General features: G+C 39.3%; 1 protein-coding gene across 1 annotated transcript; it reads left to right on the top strand.

The window, feature by feature from the left end:
* Positions 1–1,174: 1,174 nt before the first annotated feature.
* Positions 1,175–20,780, top strand: LOC112418360 (uncharacterized). The gene is made up of 3 exons (XM_039827041.1): positions 1,175–1,619; positions 19,505–19,641; positions 19,740–20,780. Exons 1-3 carry the CDS (start codon positions 1,175–1,177, stop codon positions 20,778–20,780), a joined length of 1,623 nt encoding a protein of 540 aa, XP_039682975.1.
* The last annotated feature ends 242 nt before the right edge of the window (positions 20,781–21,022 follow it).

Genomic DNA, 21,022 nt, shown 5'->3' with positions numbered 1-21,022 from the left:
AATGGCGCCGCTGCCGGGGACTGGCGTTTAGATATCGTAGACATTGCGACTATTTTATCGTTTTAAGACAATTTTGCACTTATTCATTTTGTATATATCATTCATTTATTATCCTTTTTGTTGCTAACTTTCTCTGGTTTGATCTTTGAACCCTTGTATGCGAGGTACAGTTCCAGCAAAAGATTTGAGATACGATCCTGAGATCGAAAGAATGACCCGTAAAAACAATAGTAAAACAAGAAGGGAGAAGAGATAAGCCAGACAGGCACAACAAGAAGGAACCTCAACCTTCAATCCTTCACTAATCACCATACTTGAAGAAGAAACAATGGCTGCAAATGGAAACAATCAAGACACTCCGGAAGGTAATCAAAGTGTGATGCCTTGCTGGACAAGTCCAAGACGTTTAGCACATCTTGGAAAGGAAAAAGAGAAACAAGTAGAACTAAAATCCGGAACTATACAACTTGTTTCAAATCATCCTTTTGCCGGGCTAGATCATGAAGATCCTTATCAACATCTCTCGGTGTTCTATGCTCTCGCAAATAGTCTTGGTGCATCCGAAGATGAAGAAGAAGCAGGGTTCTTAAGGTTGTTCCAACACTCACTCATGGGCAAAGCTCGAGAGTGGTATCTTGTCCAACCACCGGACATTTTGAAAGATTGGAATGCATTGGAGAAAGCGTTTCAAGAGAGATTCTTTCCCGATCATAAACATATGGACACTAAAACCGCAATTGCCATGTTCGCTCAAGGTGCCGATGAATCTTTAAGTGATGCATGAGAGTATTACAAGTCATTATTGAGGAAATGTCCAAAGCATGGATTTGACGATGCAACTCAAATCCATATATTCCGTGGAGGGTTACAACTGTAGCCGAAACTAATTCTAGATGCAGCTGCACATGGTTCATTGATGGCTTTGAGTCCTAGAGAAGCCGTAGACATCATCAACAAAATGTCACTCAACGACCGAGCAGCCAAACACAACCAAAGCGGTAGACAAAGAAAGTCCGGAATTCTCAAGCTAGGTTCAAATGATGCAAATCTTGCTCAAACCAAGCTATTGACTCAACAAATGGAAGAAATAATGAAGCAAATGAAGAAGATGCCCAAACTTGTCAAAGAATAAATTCAAAAAGAACAACGGCATCAACAAGTCCATTTTTGTGAAATGTGTTCCGGAGTTCATCCAACAGGTTATTGTCCACCACATCTCGAAGAAGAAGTAAACTATGTGGGCAATCAACAAAGGCAGGGACAATTTCAGGGTCAATATTCGAGAAATGCAAATCAACAACGGTTTCCAAACAATAACAACTTTCAAAGAGGTAACAACTTCGGACAACCGTGGAAATCTAATGTCGGACCTTCAAATCAACAGCCATTTAACAACAACTTCCAACAATACCCGCCTCAACAAGACCGAACACAAAAGATTGAAGACACCCTCAACCAATTCATGCAACTAACCATGGCCAACCAACAAAACAACACCGCATCCATAAAGAATCTTGAGACTCAAATGGGCCAACAAGCTCAACATTTGAGTCAAATTTCACAAATATTGGCCAACCAACAAGGAGGGAACGTCACAGCAAATACTCAAAACAATCCCTGTAACACCCCGTTCCCCAAAATCAATTAAAATAATAATAATAATAATAATACATCAATAATCAGAGTAATCACAACGGGCATGCCACATTTCTTCATTTAAAATTTTCTAAATAGAGTGTATATAAAAATCTATTTAATCAAACGTCATTCATAAAATTGTCATTAAACTCGCAGCGGATTTATTTGCAACATCAATAAGTCTCCAATAAATATTCTTGGCATAAGAGCCATTTCAACATAAAATTCAATCACCAAAGGGCTACATCAGCAATATTTCAAAATTGATACATAGGAAAGAATTCAAACAATAAAATCCCATCCCACGTATCAGAGCCCTAGACATTGTGAGCCACCACCTACTACTCAGGATCACCTGCAAGTTACCCATAGGAAGGGCAACATTTTCAAGCAGAAGGGGTGAGATTCTCAAACAATAATAATAATATATAATAACACAAATGAATCTAACACCCTATCATCTTAATCATTCATCAAATATAGTATAGCATCATTAGCAACTTCAACATCCAACAGTAATAAAAACAGTAAACAAACGACTCATGCAACAACCCGACTCCACCTCTAAGACTCATGCAGGACATGACAACTCCACTAAGACTCCTCAACAAATGCAACTATGCATGTGGGACCATAACAGAGCTGAAGCCCTCATCGTTATAGAATGGTTAAAGCATTCTTTTATCAGGACATGAGTCATCATCGTTAACATCGTTTTGAACAACATAGTGTTCCATCGTTTTGAACGACAAAGCGTTCCAGGACCGAAGTCCTCATCGTTTTTATGCTTATGCAATTGACTCCACTTGTGTATATCTGCATACAACTCAACGACAAATGCATATGTACTTATATGACTCACCACCTTTTTCATGCAACATGTACATTCACTGGATTCAAATACATCAACATCTTCAAATTCATAAAAAATACCCAACTAATTAACATCGTGAATTTTAAGTAGGATTTCATGTCTATACAAAGTTACACAAGCTAAGAGAAACACCTAGAAGTACTCAAAAGGGTCCCCTAGTGTACGAAGCAAGATTCAGAAAAGGCTGTCTAACACTCAGTTCGCTTAAGCGACGTCTAGTTCGCTTAAGCGACCAGCTTACAGTAGGTCTGGGTTCAGTTCGCTTACGGGTCGCTCACGGCTCGCTTAAGCGAATTCTTGGCGGAATCAAACTTAATTTTCGCTTACCAGTTCGCTCACTGTTCGCTTAAGTGAATGGGTAAAATCACATTCTGGGCAGTTCACGTGAATGTTCGCTTAAGCGACGGATGCTTCGCTTAAGCGACCAATCATCTGGGCAGGGTAAAAGCTACGATTTTCAGACTTCTCCTCACTCCAAAAACCCAATTTTAATCCCCTGATCACCCAAAACGTTTTCCTGAAATGTTTACGAGTCCTATACACAACCAGACATCAAGGAACGGAAAAACTAAACATCAACAACATCAATTCAGTTCATTCAAGCATTCATGCAAAGCTTCCAAAAATTCATCCATCATATTCTATTTTCATTCCAATTACGATCAGCATCAACAACATAGATTAAGAAATCATACTAAACATCAAAGTACAACAATATAAACCTTATCCCTATACCTTTTCTTTCAAAATCATCCTTAACCCTAAATTTCCCAATTTTACCTTAAGATCAGTTCAATTGAATAATTTTCAGAAATTATATATTATGACTATTGAAAGATAATCCCACCCTTACCTTAGAATTGCAAAGACAAAAAACACAGCAAATCAGTTCCTAAGTTCTTCTCTCTTGGTCTTCTCTTCTTGCCTTAGCTTTTCTCCTCTCCAACTTGTTTTTACGTTAAACTGTTTTTCTGACTTTCTTTCTTAACTCCCCAAAACTATAACTTCTCCTTTTTCATTAAAACCTCCCTTATTACTTTTAATTTCTAATTACTCCCCAACCTCCTAAATAATTCCATTATTCATATTATTCTATTTATATTAAATAAATTATATAAATAAATACTACACACCACATATATCACATATATTAATTAAAAACACACAAAAGACTCTAACTAATTCTAAAAATAATAAAATAACGACTAGGGCGTTACAACTCTCCCCAACTTAGAGAATTTCGTCCTCGAAATCTTACCTCAAACAAACAACTCAGGATACGATTCTTGCATCTTACTTTCCAATTCCCAAATCAAACTTTCACCAGTTGCTCCACCCCAAACAACTCTTACAAGAGGTATCTCTTTACCCCTCAAAGACTTCACCTTTCGATCATCAATCCTCAAAGGTAAGGTCTCCACCGCCAGGTTATCTCTAACTTGCACATCGTCTCTTGGAATAACATGCGAAGGATCTGGTACATACTTCCGCAATTGTGACACATGAAATACGTCATGCAAATTCGAAAGATGAGGTGGCAAACCAACTCTATACGCCACAGTTCCAACTCTTTCTGAAATCTGGTAAGGACCAATGAACTTTGGAGTCAACTTCCTCGACTTCAATGCACGTCCCACACCCGTCATAGGAGTAACCCTCAGAAAAACATGGTCACCTTCCTGAAACTCAAGGTCTTTCCTACGCTTGTCATGATAGCTCTTTTGTCGACTCTACGACGCTTTCATCTTCTCCCTAATCATCTTGACTTTCTCCGTAGTTTCATGAACCAATTCCGGCCCCAACACAACACTTTCTCCCGACTCGAACCAGCATAAAGGAGTCCTGCACCTCCGACCAAACAAAGCTTCGAACGGTGCCATACCAATACTCGAATGGTAACTATTGTTGTATGTAAATTCTATCAATGGTAGGTGACTGTCCCAAGCTCCACCCTGCTCAAGTACACATATTCTTAGTAAATCCTCTAATGATTGGATCGTCCTTTCCGAATGACCATCTGTCTGCGGATGATAAGCCGAACTCAATTTCAATTTCGAACCCAACGCATCTTGTAAACTCTTCCAAAATCTTGAAGTAAACCTTGGGTCTCTATCTGACACTATACTTGACGGAACCCCATGCAACTTAACAATATTCTGAATGTAGATCTCCGCCAACTGAGCTACTGGATAACTGATATTAATCGGAATGAAGTGCGCCGACTTCGTCAACCTGTCTACCACAACCCATATCGAATCATGCCCTCTCGGAGTATTAGGTAAACTTGTCACAAAATCCATAGAAATGCTATCCCATTTCCACTCTGGTACATCCAACGGTGTCAACAAACCTGCAGGCCTCTAATGTTCCACCTTAGACTTCTGACAAGTCAAACACGCATACACAAACCGAGCGACATCCTTCTTCAAACCAGACCACCAAAACAGCTTCTTCAAGTCATGATACATTTTTTTAGCTCCCGGATGAATACTCAAGTTGCTCTTATGACTTTCTTCCAAAATAAACTTCTTCAATTCTTCATTGTCAGGAATACAAATTCTGCCTCTAAATCTCAACACACCTTGTTCACCAACCTTGAAATCACTATTCTCTGCTTGATTACTAGCAACCATTAAATCCACAAACTTAACATCAACTTGTTGTGCTTCTCTGATACTATTCAAGAAATCACTATTGATCTTCAGCATACCCAACTGCACACTTTGAGATGACAATTCACACACGAGACTTAAATCCCTAAACTGTTCGAGCAATTCAAACTCCTTTACCATTAAGGCCGACATGTGCAGCGTCTTCCTACTCAACGCATCTGCAACTACATTAGCTTTACCCGGATGGTAATTCAAGCCAAAATCATAATATTTTAATAAGTCAAGTCATCTCCTCTGCCTCATGTTCAATTCTTTTTGGTCAAACAGATATTTCAAACTTTTGTGGTCACTAAACACTTCAAATCTTGAACCATACAAATAGTGTCTCCAAATCTTCAAAACAAACACCACCGCATCCAGCTCCAAATCATGCGTAGGATAATTCTTTTCATGAACCCTCAACTGCCTAGAAGCATAAGCTACCACCTTTCCATCTTGCATCAACACACCTCCTAAACCAAACTTGGAAGCATCACAATAAACTACAAAAGGTTCTTCCGGCTTTGGCAAAATTAAAATAGGAGCAGTTGTCAATCTTTGCTTCAACTCATTGAAACTACTCTCACACTGAGCATCCCATACAAAAGATTTCCCTTTACAAGTCAACTGAGTCAACGGAAGTGCCAACTTTGAAAATCCTTCTATGAACCTACGGTAATAACCAGCCAAACCCAAGAAACTTCTGATCTCAGTCACCGACTTCGGAGTTTCCCATTGAGATACTGCATCAACTTTCGAAGGATCAACTGCGATACCATCACCAGAAATAACGTGGCCTAGAAAACTCACTTCACTTAACCAGAACTCGCACTTCGACAACTTGGCATACAACTTTCTCTCCTTCAAAATCTGCAACACAATCTTCAGGTGTTCTGCATGCTCCTCTTCAGTTTTAGAATAAATCAAAATATCATCTATAAATACCACCACAAATTTATCCAGAAAAGCATGGAAAATTCGGTTCATATACTCCATGAACACACCAGGCGCGTTAGTAACACCGAAAGGCATCACTTTGTATTCGTAATGACCATATCGTGTCCTAAAGGCCGTCTTCTGCATATCTTCATCCTTCACTTTAATTTGATGGTAACCCGACCTCAGGTCAATCTTACTAAAAACTTTAGCACCTACCAACTGGTCCATCAAGTCATCAATCCGCGGAAGTGGATATCTATTCTTTATTGTAACTTTGTTCAACTGACGATAGTCAATGCACAACCTCATACTACCATCCTTCTTCTTCACCAATAACACAGGCGCTCCCCACGGCGAAACACTGGGTCTTACAAACTTCTTATCAAGCAAGTCCTCCAACTGTTTCTTCAACTCGGCTAGTTCAGAAGCGGACATATGATACGGTGCCATCGACACTGGTTTCGTTCCCGGAACAAGATCAATCGAGAACTCAACTTCTCTTTCTGGTGGCACATCAGGGATCTCATCTGGAAAAACTTCAGGGAATTCATTCACCACTAGTAGCCTGTCAATTACAGCTTGATTCTCTAACGACAAAGATGCCATCAAAGAAAACATAAGAATTCCATCCAGTTCCAACTGCTTCAACTGTTTAGTAGTTGGAAACTCTGCTCCCCTCTCCTCTTCCGCAAAAGAAAAGTGCACCGTCTTGTTAAAACAATTTATACAGACTCGGTTATACTCTAACCAATTCATCCCGAAAATAACATCCATTCCCAACAACGGTAGACACACTAAGTCGACCTCAAAATCTCTACCAAACATAGACAACGGACACCTTAAACATACAAGAGAAGTAGTTACTGAACCCTTGGCTGGAGTTTCAACAACCATTTCCCCTTTCATATCAGATACAATTAGGCCCAACTTATATGCACATTCTAAAGCAATGAAACAATGTGTAGCACCCGTGTCTATAATAGCAATTAAAGGAGTACTATTAAAGAAACAAGTACCTCTGATAAGTCGATCCTCGTTGGTAGTCTGAGTACCAGTCAAAGCGAATACCTTCCCTCCAGTTCTGACCTTCTTAGGTTGTGTAACACCCCGTTTTCCCAATATTTAAAAATTCTTAAAACATAACATTTATCAGAGTAAACATCAAACAACGGGATATCACATATAACGTAATCCAACAGTTAAATAACAATTTAACCAATATCTTAAACATTGCAGCGGAAAATCATAATCATAATTCATAAAACGTTTTGGCACGCAGGCCCCATCAAATAGTTCATAATCGTAATCCATAACATAATAAAATAACATAATAGTCACGTAAGAGAATGAAGCATGCATAAACATAAACCCCATCCCGTTACGTATCAGAGCGACCTAGACGACACAGTGAAGGCAAGGCCAACTCAAGAAAGCAAACTGCACACTAAGCACGATCACCTGCAAGTTACCCATACGAAGGGCAACATTTTCAAGCAGAAGGGGTGAGATTTCATAATCAAATAACATTAATCAATGTAATTGCGAATTATAAATTAACATCATAATCATTCCTTAAATAACATTGCATAATTGCTAAACAGTTACACATAATCATACATCCAATTATCATGAACAAAATCACATAATTGGTAAACACTTATCACGTAATCACGTATTCAATCATCATCAACAAGGCATCTTAATCATGACAATGTGACAATGCTCTTAGACTCCCTATATGCATGTGGTACCAATCGTCATCATAAGTATTAATATACTTTATTCGTGCGGAGGACAAAGCTCCTATAAAACGTGCGGAGGACAAAGCTCCTATTATTCGTGGTGAGGACTAAGCTCAATGAGATGCTATGCATGGACACTTATGAACCAAAACATCGTAATCAACATATCAACATGCATCCAATAATTTGGAGCTAACTTCATCATAAACTTATGCACTTAGTTAAATAACGAAAGCAGCATAAACAGGTCACATAACAAGATGATATCATTATATCAAAGCACATAATTTGTATCATTATCATATCTTCTTATCTTGCATGAATATACAATACAATAGTTCATATCCAATTAATATTAATATAACTTAAACAACTCTATAGTCTGCATTAAACGACATCACTAGGTCTCATTACCAGTTAGGGGTTCACTCTTGATCAACAAGTGCGACACAGATCGCATAAACACATAAACAAGTTCATCCTGGTTGTACTCGCGAGGCGAGAGTTCTTACTCGCCATGGCGAGTACCACTCATCTCCCAAACTAATGTTGTTCTGGGTTCCCTCTGATCCTACATTCATTCCTAATCAATACTAGGTATGTTCAGGCATTCTATGGCAGCCAAGGTCCAACTAAAAATGTCGAAACACAAAATATGACATGCACTCTGCCTAAGCTCGCGAGGCGAGGAAGGGTTGCTCGCCATGGCGAGTTGCACCAAACAACTCGCGAGGCGAAGGGAAGGGGCTCGCGTGGCGAGCGATGAAGTTCATCACTCGCGAGGCGAGGATCATCCCTCGCCGTGGCGAGCGATGAACAGAAGCACGGGCAGACTAGGGTTTTTCTCAAAAATCCATCACACAACATGGTTCAAAGCCTAATTTTGATTCCATAATCCATCCTAAACATGTTCTAAGGTTAAAGGACGGTTTCTACATCAATCTAAACAAGTTTTACCGTTTGATCATCAATTTTTTAGGATTTTGACCTAATTCCAAAACTTTTCTAAATCAATCCTAACTTTGTCAATTAATCATCAGAATTACAACGATCAATGCTATTGAATCATTAGTCTCACCCTTACCTTGTTTGAAGAAAATCGCAGCACTCTTGGTCTCTTGCTCCTCTCTAAGCTTTTCTCCCTTTTTCCAAAAGTTTTCACGTACAATAGTTTTCTAAAGATATTAGGTCTTCCCTATTTATACCTCTTTCTAATAACTTATCTTATCTCACTTTCTCCCCAAAAACTATCTAAAATATCAAAACAACCCTTAACTAAATATTTTATATTATTTTCAAATCTTTATTTTATTTAACAATAAAATAATTCTCCTATTCTTATCAAATCTTCCAAATCTCATAACTTAACACGTCATCAATCAAATCATCATAAATCATCAAGACATACCAAAATCATGCATATATTATATAAATATAATATAATCACCTAAACTCGATTAAATAAACGATTAAACGAAATTGGGCGTTACAACTCTCCCCCTCTTAAAAGATTTTCGTCCTCGAAAATTTACCTCAAGCAAACAACTCTGGATAAGACTCCAGCATCTTACTCTCAAGCTCCCACGTCAAGCTTTCACCAGTCGTTCCCGTCCAAACGACTCTCACGAGAGGTATCTCCTTGCCTCTCAACGTCTTCACTTTACGATCATCAATCCTCACCGGTAAAGTTTCTACCGTAAGGTTGTCTCTAACTTGCACATCGTCACTTTGGATTACATGAGATGGATCCGGAACATACTTTCGAAGTTGCGACACATGGAAAACGTTGTGCAAATTCGAAAGATGCGGCGGTAAACCCACTCGGTAAGCCACCGTTCCAACTCTTTCCAATATCTGATACGGACCAATGAACTTTGGGGTCAACTTCTTTGACTTCAAAGCACGTCCTACACCAATCATAGGAGTGACTCTCAAAAACACGTGGTCTCCTTCTTGGAACTCAAGATCTTTCCTACGCTTATCATGATAACTCTTTTGTCGACTCTGCGACGCTTTCATTCTCTCTTGGATCATCTGAACTTTCTCAGTAGTTTGCTGAACAATCTCTGGTCCTAAGACCACTCTTTCACCTGACTCAAACCAGCACAACGGAGTTCTGCATCTCCGACCATATAAAGCCTCGAAAGGTGCCATTCCAATACTTGAATGATAACTATTATTGTATGTGAACTCGATCAACGGAAGATGACTATCCCAAGTTCCTCCTTGCTCAAGAACACAAATTGTCAACAAATCCTCTAGCGACTGAATTGTCCTCTCCGACTAACCATCTGTTTGTGGATGATACGCCGAACTCAACCTCAACTTCGAACCCAAAGCCTCTTGCAAACTTTTCCAAAATCTAGAAGTAAATCTTGGATCTCTATCTGACACAATGCTCGAAGGAACACCATGCAACTTCACAATCTCCTTGATATAAATCTCTGCCAACTGGGCAACGGGGAAACTAATATTAATCAGTAGAAAATGAGCCGACTTCGTCAATCTATCAATAATAACCCAAATTGCGTCGTTCCCTCTAGGAGTATTTGGCAAACTCGTCACAAAATCCATGGATATACTATCCCATTTCCATTCTGGCACGTCTAAAGGTACCATCATTCCAGCAGGTTTCTGATGCTCAACTTTCGACTTCTGACAGACTAAACAGGAATACACAAACTGTGCCACATCTCGTTTAAAACCAGACCACCAGAAAATCTTCTTTAAATCATGATACATCTTCGTAGCTCCCGGATGAATACTCAAGCTACTTCTATGACTCTCTTCAAGAATCATCTTCTTAATCTCTTCATTGTCTGGGATACAAATTCTTCCTCGGAATCTTAACACACCTTGATTGTCGATTTTAAAATCACTGTCTTCAGTCTGATCTCTAGCAACCAACAAGTCCACAAACTTGACATTAACTTTCTGCGCTTCCTTGATACTTTTCAGGAATTCACTATCAATCTTCAGCATACCCAGTTTCACACTCTCAGGTGACCATTCGCAAACCAAACTCATATCTCTAAACTGTTCAAGCAATTCGAACTCTCTGACCATCATAGCGGACATATGCAATGTCTTCCTACTCAAGGCATCTGTAACAACATTAGCTTTACCTGAATGATAATTCAAACTAAAGTCATAATCTTTCAACAATTCAAGCCATCTTCGCTGTCTCATATTCAATTCTTTCTGATCGAACAAATACTTCAAACTCTTGTGATCACTAAACACCTCAAATCTCGAACCATACAAGTAATGTCTCCATATCTTCAATACAAAGACTACGGCCGCCAACTCGAGATCATGCGTAGGATAATTCTTCTCATGAATTCTCAACTGTCTTGAAGCATAAGCTACCACTTTACCTTCTTGCATAAGTACACCTCCTAAACCCAACTTGGACGCATCACAATAAACCACAAAAGGTTCATCTGACTTCGGAAAAATTAACACTGGAGCAGTCGTCAAACGCTTCTTCAATTCACCGAAACTTTTCTCACAATGGACGTCCCACACAAAAGTTTTACCTTTACAAGTCAACTGCGTTAGCGGAAGAGCTAACTTAGAACATCCTTCAATAAACCTTCTATAGTAACCAGCTAAACCCAAGAAACTTCTAATCTCTGTAACGGACTTAGGAGTCTCCCACTGTGATACCGCTTCAACTTTAGACGGATCCACTGCAATTCCATCACCAGAGATAACATGGCCTAGAAAACTCACTTCTTTCAACCAGAATTCACACTTAGACAATTTAGCATAAAGCTTCTTCTCTTTCAACACTTGCAAAACAATCTTCAAATGCTCAGCATGTTCCTCTTCAGTCTTGGAGTAAATCAAAATATCGTCGATAAACACAACCACAAACCGATCCAAAAATGCATGGAAGATGCGATTCATATACTCCATAAACACTCCAGGTGCATTGGTAACACCAAAAGGCATAACTTTATATTCATAGTGACCATAACGCGTTCTGAAAACTGTCTTCTGCATATCTTCATCCTTTACTTTAATCTGGTGATAACCTGACCTCAAATCAATCTTGCTAAAAACACGTGCACCGACTAACTGATCCATCAAATCATCAATTCTCGAAAGTGGATACCTATTCTTGATAGTTACCTTGTTCAACTGCCGATAATCAATACATAACCGCATACTACCATCTTTCTTCCTTACTAACAAAACCGGCGCTCCCCAAGGTGAAACACTTGGTCTAACAAACTTCTTCTCAAGCAAATCTTCCAACTGTTTCTTCAACTCAGATAACTCAGAAGCAGACATACGATAAGGTGCCATCGAGACCGGCTTCGTTCCAGGGACAAGATCAATAGAAAACTCAACCTCTCTCTCAGGAGGCACATCAGGAATCTCATCTGGAAAAACTTCAGGAAATTCACACACCACCGGTAACCTATCAATCACTGCTTGATTCTCAATAGATAAAGTAGCCATTAACGAAAACATCAAGATACCGTCGCGTTCCAGTTGCTTCAGCTGCTTAGTAGATAAAAACTCCGCACCACTTTCCTCTTCGACGGAAGAGAAATGCACTGACTTGCTAAAACAATTAATAAGAACGTGGTTGTACTCTAACCAGTTCATACCCAGAATCACATCCATACCGCTCAAAGGTAGACAAACTAAATCCATTTCGAAATCACGACCAAACATAGACAAAGGACATTTCAAACATACGAGAGAAGTAGTCACCGAACCCTTAGCCGGAGTTTCGACAACCATCTCTCCATTCATATCAGACAAATCAAGACCCAAAGCAGAAACACAATCGAAAGCAATAAAACAATGCGTAGCACCAGTATCAATAATAGCAACTAAAGGAGTATTATTAATATAGCAAGTACCTCTGATCAAACGATCCTCGTTCTCTGTCTGAGTACCAGTCAAAGCAAAGACTCTACCAGTAGTCGGCGCCCTCTTAGGCTGAGTACACTGTGAACTAATATGACCCTCTCCATTGCAATTAAAGCACACAACGTCCGTACGATTGCAATCAGCTACAACATGACCTTTCTTGCCACACCGGACACACTTCTTGATTTCCTCAGGGCAGACGTTGCTTTTGTGGCCTTTCTCACCACAATTGAAACACACAATCTCTGCAGCATCCTTCTTCTTAGGCCGCCTAACATCGACCATCTTCTGTTTCCCTTTATCAGCAGGGGCACTGTACGGCTTAGGACGACTCTGCTGTCCCTTGCCCTTTCTCTCATTCACTACCTTGTAGTGAGCCTTCGTATCCTCTTCGTAGATCCTGCAGCTATTAACCAAATCCTGAAAAACTCTCAGCTGTTGATACCCAATCGCCCTCTTGATGTCGGGCCTCAAACCGTTCTCGAACTTGATGCATCTCGAGAACTCAGCATTCTCAGCAGTATAGTGCGGGAAGAACTTTGACAGTTCCACGAACTTGGCAGCATACTCTGTCACAGACATGTTTCCTTGCTTCAACTCAAGGAACTCCATCTCCTTCTTCCCGCGAACATCTTCCGGAAAGTATCTTCTCAGGAACTCTCTCCTGAAAACAGCCCAAGTCACAACAGCTCCCTCCTGCCCAAGGGTAGGCAGAAGAGCAACCCACCAGTCATCAGCTTCCTCGGCTAGCTGATGAGTACCAAACCGCACCTTCTGATCTTCAGTGCACTGCATAACCCGGAAAATCCTCTCAATCTCCTTAAGCCACGTCTGGGCTCCATCAGGGTCATAACCTCCTTTGAAAGTTGGAGGGTTCTTCTTCATGAACGTCTCCAACATCCTAGCTTCAGCGTTCGCACCAGCATTTGCGTTAGGTTGTTGTCCCACAGCTTGGGCAACAGCTTGTAGAGCAGCAGCTAACGCAACATCGTTTCTTCCAGCCATTTCCGAGATTCTACAAAAGTAGCAACAACAACATAAGATAGTAATATAAATATTACTAAGACTCGACACGACTCTCTAATTGACTGAACGGATCGACCTGCTCTGATACCAATTGTAACACCCCGTTTTCCCAATATTTAAAAATTCTTAAAACATAACATTTATCAGAGTAAACATCAAACAACGGGATATCACATATAACGTAATCCAACAGTTAAATAACAATTTAACCAATATCTTAAACATTGCAGCGGAAAATCATAATCATAATTCATAAAACGTTTTGGCACGCAGGCCCCATCAAATAGTTCATAATCGTAATCCATAACATAATAAAATAACATAATAGTCACGTAAGAGAATGAAGCATGCATAAACATAAACCCCATCCCGTTACGTATCAGAGCGACCTAGACGACACAGTGAAGGCAAGGCCAACTCAAGAAAGCAAACTGCACACTAAGCACGATCACCTGCAAGTTACCCATACGAAGGGCAACATTTTCAAGCAGAAGGGGTGAGATTTCATAATCAAATAACATTAATCAATGTAATTGCGAATTATAAATTAACATCATAATCATTCCTTAAATAACATTGCATAATTGCTAAACAGTTACACATAATCATACATCCAATTATCATGAACAAAATCACATAATTGGTAAACACTTATCACGTAATCACGTATTCAATCATCATCAACAAGGCATCTTAATCATGACAATGTGACAATGCTCTTAGACTCCCTATATGCATGTGGTACCAATCGTCATCATAAGTATTAATATACTTTATTCGTGCGGAGGACAAAGCTCCTATAAAACGTGCGGAGGACAAAGCTCCTATTATTCGTGGTGAGGACTAAGCTCAATGAGATGCTATGCATGGACACTTATGAACCAAAACATCGTAATCAACATATCAACATGCATCCAATAATTTGGAGCTAACTTCATCATAAACTTATGCACTTAGTTAAATAACGAAAGCAGCATAAACAGGTCACATAACAAGATGATATCATTATATCAAAACACATAATTTGTATCATTATCACATCTTCTTATCTTGCATGAATATACAATACAATAGTTCATATCCAATTAATATTAATATAACTTAAACAACTCTATAGTCTGCATTAAACGACATCACTAGGTCTCATTACCAGTTAGGGGTTCACTCTTGATCAACAAGTGCGACACAGATCGCATAAACACATAAACAAGTTCATCCTGGTTGTACTCGCGAGGCGAGAGTTCTTACTCGCCATGGCGAGTACCACTCATCTCCCAAACTAATGTTGTTCTGGGTTCCCTCTGATCCTACATTCATTCCTAATCAATACTAGGTATGTTCAGGCATTCTATGGCAGCCAAGGTCCAACTAAAAATGTCGAAACACAAAATATGACATGCACTCTGCCTAAGCTCGCGAGGCGAGGAAGGGTTTCTCGCCATGGCGAGTTGCACCAAACAACTCGCAAGGAGAAGGGAAGAGGCTCGCGTGGCGAGCGATGAAGTTCATCACTCGCGAGGCGAGGATCATCCCTCGCCGTGGCGAGCGATGAACAGAAGCACGGGCAGACTAGGGTTTTTCTCAAAAATCCATCACACAACATGGTTCAAAGCCTAATTTTGATTCCATAATCCATCCTAAACATGTTCTAAGGTTAAAGGACGGTTTCTACATCAATCTAAACAAGTTTTACCGTTTGATCATCAATTTTTTAGGGTTTTGACCTAATTCCAAAACTTTTCTAAATCAATCCTAACTTTGTCAATTAATCATCAGAATTACAACGATCAATGCTATTGAATCATTAGTCTCACCCTTACCTTGTTTGAAGAAAATCGCAGCACTCTTGGTCTGTTGCTCCTCTCTAAGCTTTTCTCCCTTTTTCCAAAAGTTTTCACGTACAATAGTTTTCTAAAGATATTAGGTCTTCCCTATTTATACCTCTTTCTAATAACTTATCTTATCTCACTTTCTCCCCCAAAACTATCTAAAATATCAAAACAACCCTTAACTAAATATTTTATATTATTTTCAAATCTTTATTTTATTTAACAATAAAATAATTCTCCTATTCTTATCAAATCTTCCAAATCTCATAACTTAACACGTCATCAATCAAATCATCATAAATCATCAAGACATACCAAAATCATGCATATATTATATAAATATAATATAATCACCTAAACTCGATTAAATAAACGATTAAACGAAAGTGGGCGTTACAACTCTCCCCCTCTTAAAAGATTTTCGTCCTCGAAAATTTACCTCAAGCAAACAACTCTGGATAAGACTCCAGCATCTTACTCTCAAGCTCCCACGTCAAGCTTTCACCAGTCGTTCCCATCCAAACGACTCTCACGAGAGGTATCTCCTTGCCTCTCAACGTCTTCACTTTACGATCATCAATCCTCACCGGTAAAGTTTCTACCGTAAGGTTGTCTCTAACTTGCACATCGTCACTTTGGATTACATGAGATGGATCCGGAACATACTTTCGAAGTTGCGACACATGGAAAACGTTGTGCAAATTCGAAAGATGCGGCGGTAAACCCACTCGGTAAGCCACCGTTCCAACTCTTTCCAATATCTGATATGGACCAATGAACTTCGGGGTCAACTTCTTTGACTTCAAAGCACGTCCTACACCAATCATAGGAGTGACTCTCAAAAACACGTGGTCTCCTTCTTGGAACTCAAGATCTTTCCTACGCTTATCATGATAACTCTTTTGTCGACTCTGCGACGCTTTCATTCTCTCTTGGATCATCTGAACTTTCTCAGTAGTTTGCTGAACAATCTCTGGTCCTAAGACCACTCTTTCACCTTTTCTCGCTCATCACCTTATAATGAACCTTTGTATCCTCCTTATAAATTCTACAGCTACTCACCAATTCTGAGAAAATTCTGATCTTCTGATATCCAATGGCTCTCTTGATGTCAGCTCTCAAACCATTTTCAAATTTAATACATTTGGAGAACTCAGCTGTCTCCGCAGTGTAGTGAGGATAAAACTTTGCAAGTTCCGTGAACTTGGCAGCATACTCTGTGACAGACATGTCACCCTGCTTCAACTCCAGAAATTCTATTTCTTTCTTCCCTCGGACATCTTCCGGAAAGTATCTATTCAGGAATTCCCTCCTGAATACAGTCCATGTCACCACCGCTCCGTCTTGTTCCAACATAGGTAAAAGGCCTACCCACCAATCATCTGCCTCCTCAGCCAGCATGTGTGTCCCGAACCGCACCTTTTGCACCTCAGAGCACTGCATGACTCTGAAGATCCTCTCTACTTCCTTCAGCCATGTCTGGGCTCCATCGGGGTCATACCTTCCCTTGAATGCTGGTGGATGGTTTCTCAGGAAAGTCTCCAGCATTCTAACTTCACCGTTAGCAGCAGCTGGTTGCTGTCCAACAACTTGAGCAACAGCCTCAAGTGCAGCAGCGATAGCAGCATCGTTACGACCGGCCATCTCAAGGTTCTACATAAGAAATACCAATCAGAAAACAACAAAGACAACTTTAGAGTTAACACTCTATCCTAGGTGGCTCAACACGACTCTACTACACGGTCGGACGGACCAACCTGCTCTGATACCAATTGTAACACCCCGTTCCCCAAAATCAATTAAAATAATAATAATAATAATACATCAATAATCAGAGTAATCACAACGGGCATGCCACATTTCTTCATTTAAAATTTTCTAAATAGAGTGTATATAAAAATCTATTTAATCAAACGTCATTCATAAAATTGTCATTAAACTCGCAGCGGATTTATTTGCAACATCAATAAGTCTCCAATAAATATTCTTGGCATAAGAGCCATTTCAACATAAAATTTAATCACCAAAGGGCTACATCAGCAATATTTCAAAATTGATACATAGGAAAGAATTCAAACAAAAAAATCCCATCCCACGTATCAGAGCCCTAGACACTGTGAGCCACCACCTACTACTCAGGATCACCTGCAAGTTACCCATAGGAAGGGCAACATTTTCAAGCAGAAGGGGTGAGATTCTCAAACAATAATAATAATATATAATAACACAAATGAATCTAACACCCTATCATCTTAATCATTCATCAAATATAGTATAGCATCATTAGCAACTTCAACATCCAACAGTAATAAAAACAGTAAACAAACGACTCATGCAACAACCCGACTCCACCTCTAAGACTCATGCAGGACATGACAACTCCACTAAGACTCCTCAACAAATGCAACTATGCATGTGGTACCACAACAGAGCCGAAGCCCTCATCGTTATAGAATGGTTAAAGCATTCTTTTATCAGGACATGAGTCCTCATCGTTAACATCGTTTTGAACAACATAGTGTTCCATCGTTTTGAACGACAAAGCGTTCCAGGACCGAAGTCCTCATCGTTTTTATGCTTATGCAACTGACTCCACTTGTGTATATCTGCATACAACTCAACGACAAATGCATATGTACTTATATGACTCACCACCTTTTTCATGCAACATGTACATTCACTGGATTCAAATACATCAACATCTTCAAATTCATAAAAAATACCCAACTAATTAACATCGTGAATTTTAAGTAGGATTTCATGTCTATACAAAGTTACACAAGCTAAGAGAAACACCTAGAAGTACTCAAAAGGGTCCCCTAGTGTACGAAGCAAGATTCAGAAAAGGCTGTCTAACACTCAGTTCGCTTAAGCGACGTCTAGTTCGCTTAAGCGACCAGCTTACAGTAGGTCTGGGTTCAGTTCGCTTACGAGTCGCTCACGGCTCGCTTAAGCGAATTCTTGGCAGAATCAAACTTAATTTTCGCTTACCAGTTCGCTCACTGTTCGCTTAAGCGAACGGGTAAAATCACATTCTGGGTAGTTCACGTGAATGTTCGCTTAAGCGACGGATGCTTCGCTTAAGCGACCAATCATCTGGGCAGGGTAAAAGCTACGATTTTCAGACTTCTCCTCACTCCAAAAACCCAATTTTAATCCCCTGATCACCCAAAACGTTTTCCTGAAATGTTTACGAGTCCTATACACAACCAGACATCAAGGAACGGAAAAACTAAACATCAACAACATCAATTCAGTTCATTCAAGCATTCATGCAAAGCTTCCAAAAATTCATCCATCATATTCTATTTTCATTCCAATTACGATCAGCATCAACAACATAGATTAAGAAATCATACTATACATCAAAGTACAACAATATAAACCTGATCCCTATACCTTTTCTTTCAAAATCATCCTTAACCCTAAATTTCCCAATTTTACCTTAAGAACAGTTCAATTGAATAATTTTCAGAAATTATATATTATGACTATTGAAAGATAATCCCACCCTTACCTTAGAATTGCAAAGACAAAAAGCACAGCAAATCAGTTCCTAAGTTCTTCTCTCTTGGTCTTCTCTTCTTGCCTTAGCTTTTCTCCTCTCCAACTTGTTTTTACGTTAAACTGTTTTTCTGACTTTCTTTCTTAACTCCCCAAAACTATAACTTCTCCTTTTTCATTAAAACCTCCCTTATTACTATTAATTTCTAATTACTCCCCAACCTCCTAAATAATTCCATTATTCATATTATTCTATTTATATTAAATAAATTATATAAATAAATACTACACACCACATATATCACATATATTAATTAAAAACACACAAAAGACTCTAACTAATTCTAAAAAGAATAAAATAACGACTAGGGCGTTACAATCCCAACAATGGCAAGAATGAACAATGTAAAGCCATTACCACAAGAAGCGGCAAGGTGATTGGGCAAGGGATTGGAAATAATTTGGAGGTGGAGAGACATATTGTTGACAATGAAGAGGAGGTGGAGAGTGAGAAGGAAGAGGAAGATGTACATAGTAATGAGGAAGATGTAAATAATAGAGGTGTAGTCGAAAAATATAAAAAAATGAAATAGAAGAAAAAAATCAAAAAAAGAAAGAAGTTCTAGTTGAAAAGGATGTGGAGAAGGACAAGAATGTGCTGGCTCATAAGCTTCCATATCCTAAAGCTCAATCGAAGAAGGACTTGGAAAAACATTTCAAGAGATTCCTTGATATTTTCAAGCGATTGGAGATCAAACTTCCTTTTTCCGAAGCTCTTGAACAATTGCCAACTTATGCCAAGTTCTTGAAGGAGATCTTGTCTAAGAAGCGTCGCTACAAAGATGATGAAACAATTCAACTAGATGCAAATTGTAGCGCAATCATCCAAAGACATTTGCCAAAGAAAGAAAAAAATCCCGGAAGAGTAACATTGCCGGTAGCTATTGGAAACGTCAATGTCGGTAAAGATTTAATTGATCTAGGCTCAAATATTAATCTTATTTCATACTCGGTTGTCAAACGAGTCGGTGGCCTAGAAATGAAGTTAACAAGGATGACTCTACAACTAGCCGACAAGTCTGTGGCACGACCAATGGGAATTGCCGAAGATGTCTTAGTTAAAGTGGATAAATTTGTGTTTCCCGTTGACTTTGTGGTCATGGACATAGAAGAGGAAGATGAAATGCCGCTAATTCTTGGTAGAACATTCATGCTCGCCGCACGAATGATGATAGACTATGATGATGGATTGATGAAGGTGCGGCTTGACGATGAAGAGATCAATTCCAATCTCCATAGTGCAATGAAGCACTCCAAAGACAAAGGAGCTTGTTTTAAGGTGGATGCAATGCATGAAGTTATCATGGACACAAGGAAACAATTGCATAAACCTACAGCCCTTGAAAGAGTGCTCATCGACGCACTTAGTGTCCTTAGTGCGGATGACGAAAAGGAGATAGAAGAATGCTTGAAAGAGTTGGAAACCTTGAAGGAGATTCCTCCAAAGAAAGCAAAAGTGGAGGAGTTAAAAGAGAAAGAAAAGGTTGAAGAATCAAAGAATGAATTTAAAGTCTTGCCGTCACATCTTAAATATGTGTTCCTTGAAGAAGACGACACTAAACCGGTCATTATTAGCAACTCTCTATCAAGCAATGAAGAAGACAAGTTGATTGAAGTTCTTAAGTAAAATAAAGAAGCGATAGGTTGGAAGTTGTCGGATCTCAAAGGCATAAGTCCCTCCTATTGTATGCATAAGATCAACATGGAAGAGAACTTCAAACCGGTGGCCCAACCTCAACGCCGGTTAAATCCAACAATGAAAGAGGTAGTCCGCAAGGAGGTGGTTAAGTTGCTTGAAGTCGGCATGATCTATTCAATCTCGGATAGTGCATGGGTAAGTCCCGTGCAAGTAGTGCCGAAGAAGGGTGG

This window comes from Medicago truncatula, chromosome 6 (genome assembly GCF_003473485.1).
Source record: "Medicago truncatula cultivar Jemalong A17 chromosome 6, MtrunA17r5.0-ANR, whole genome shotgun sequence".
Lineage (NCBI taxonomy): Eukaryota > Viridiplantae > Streptophyta > Magnoliopsida > Fabales > Fabaceae > Medicago > Medicago truncatula.
This window is presented reverse-complemented; position numbering and strand designations above follow the sequence as displayed.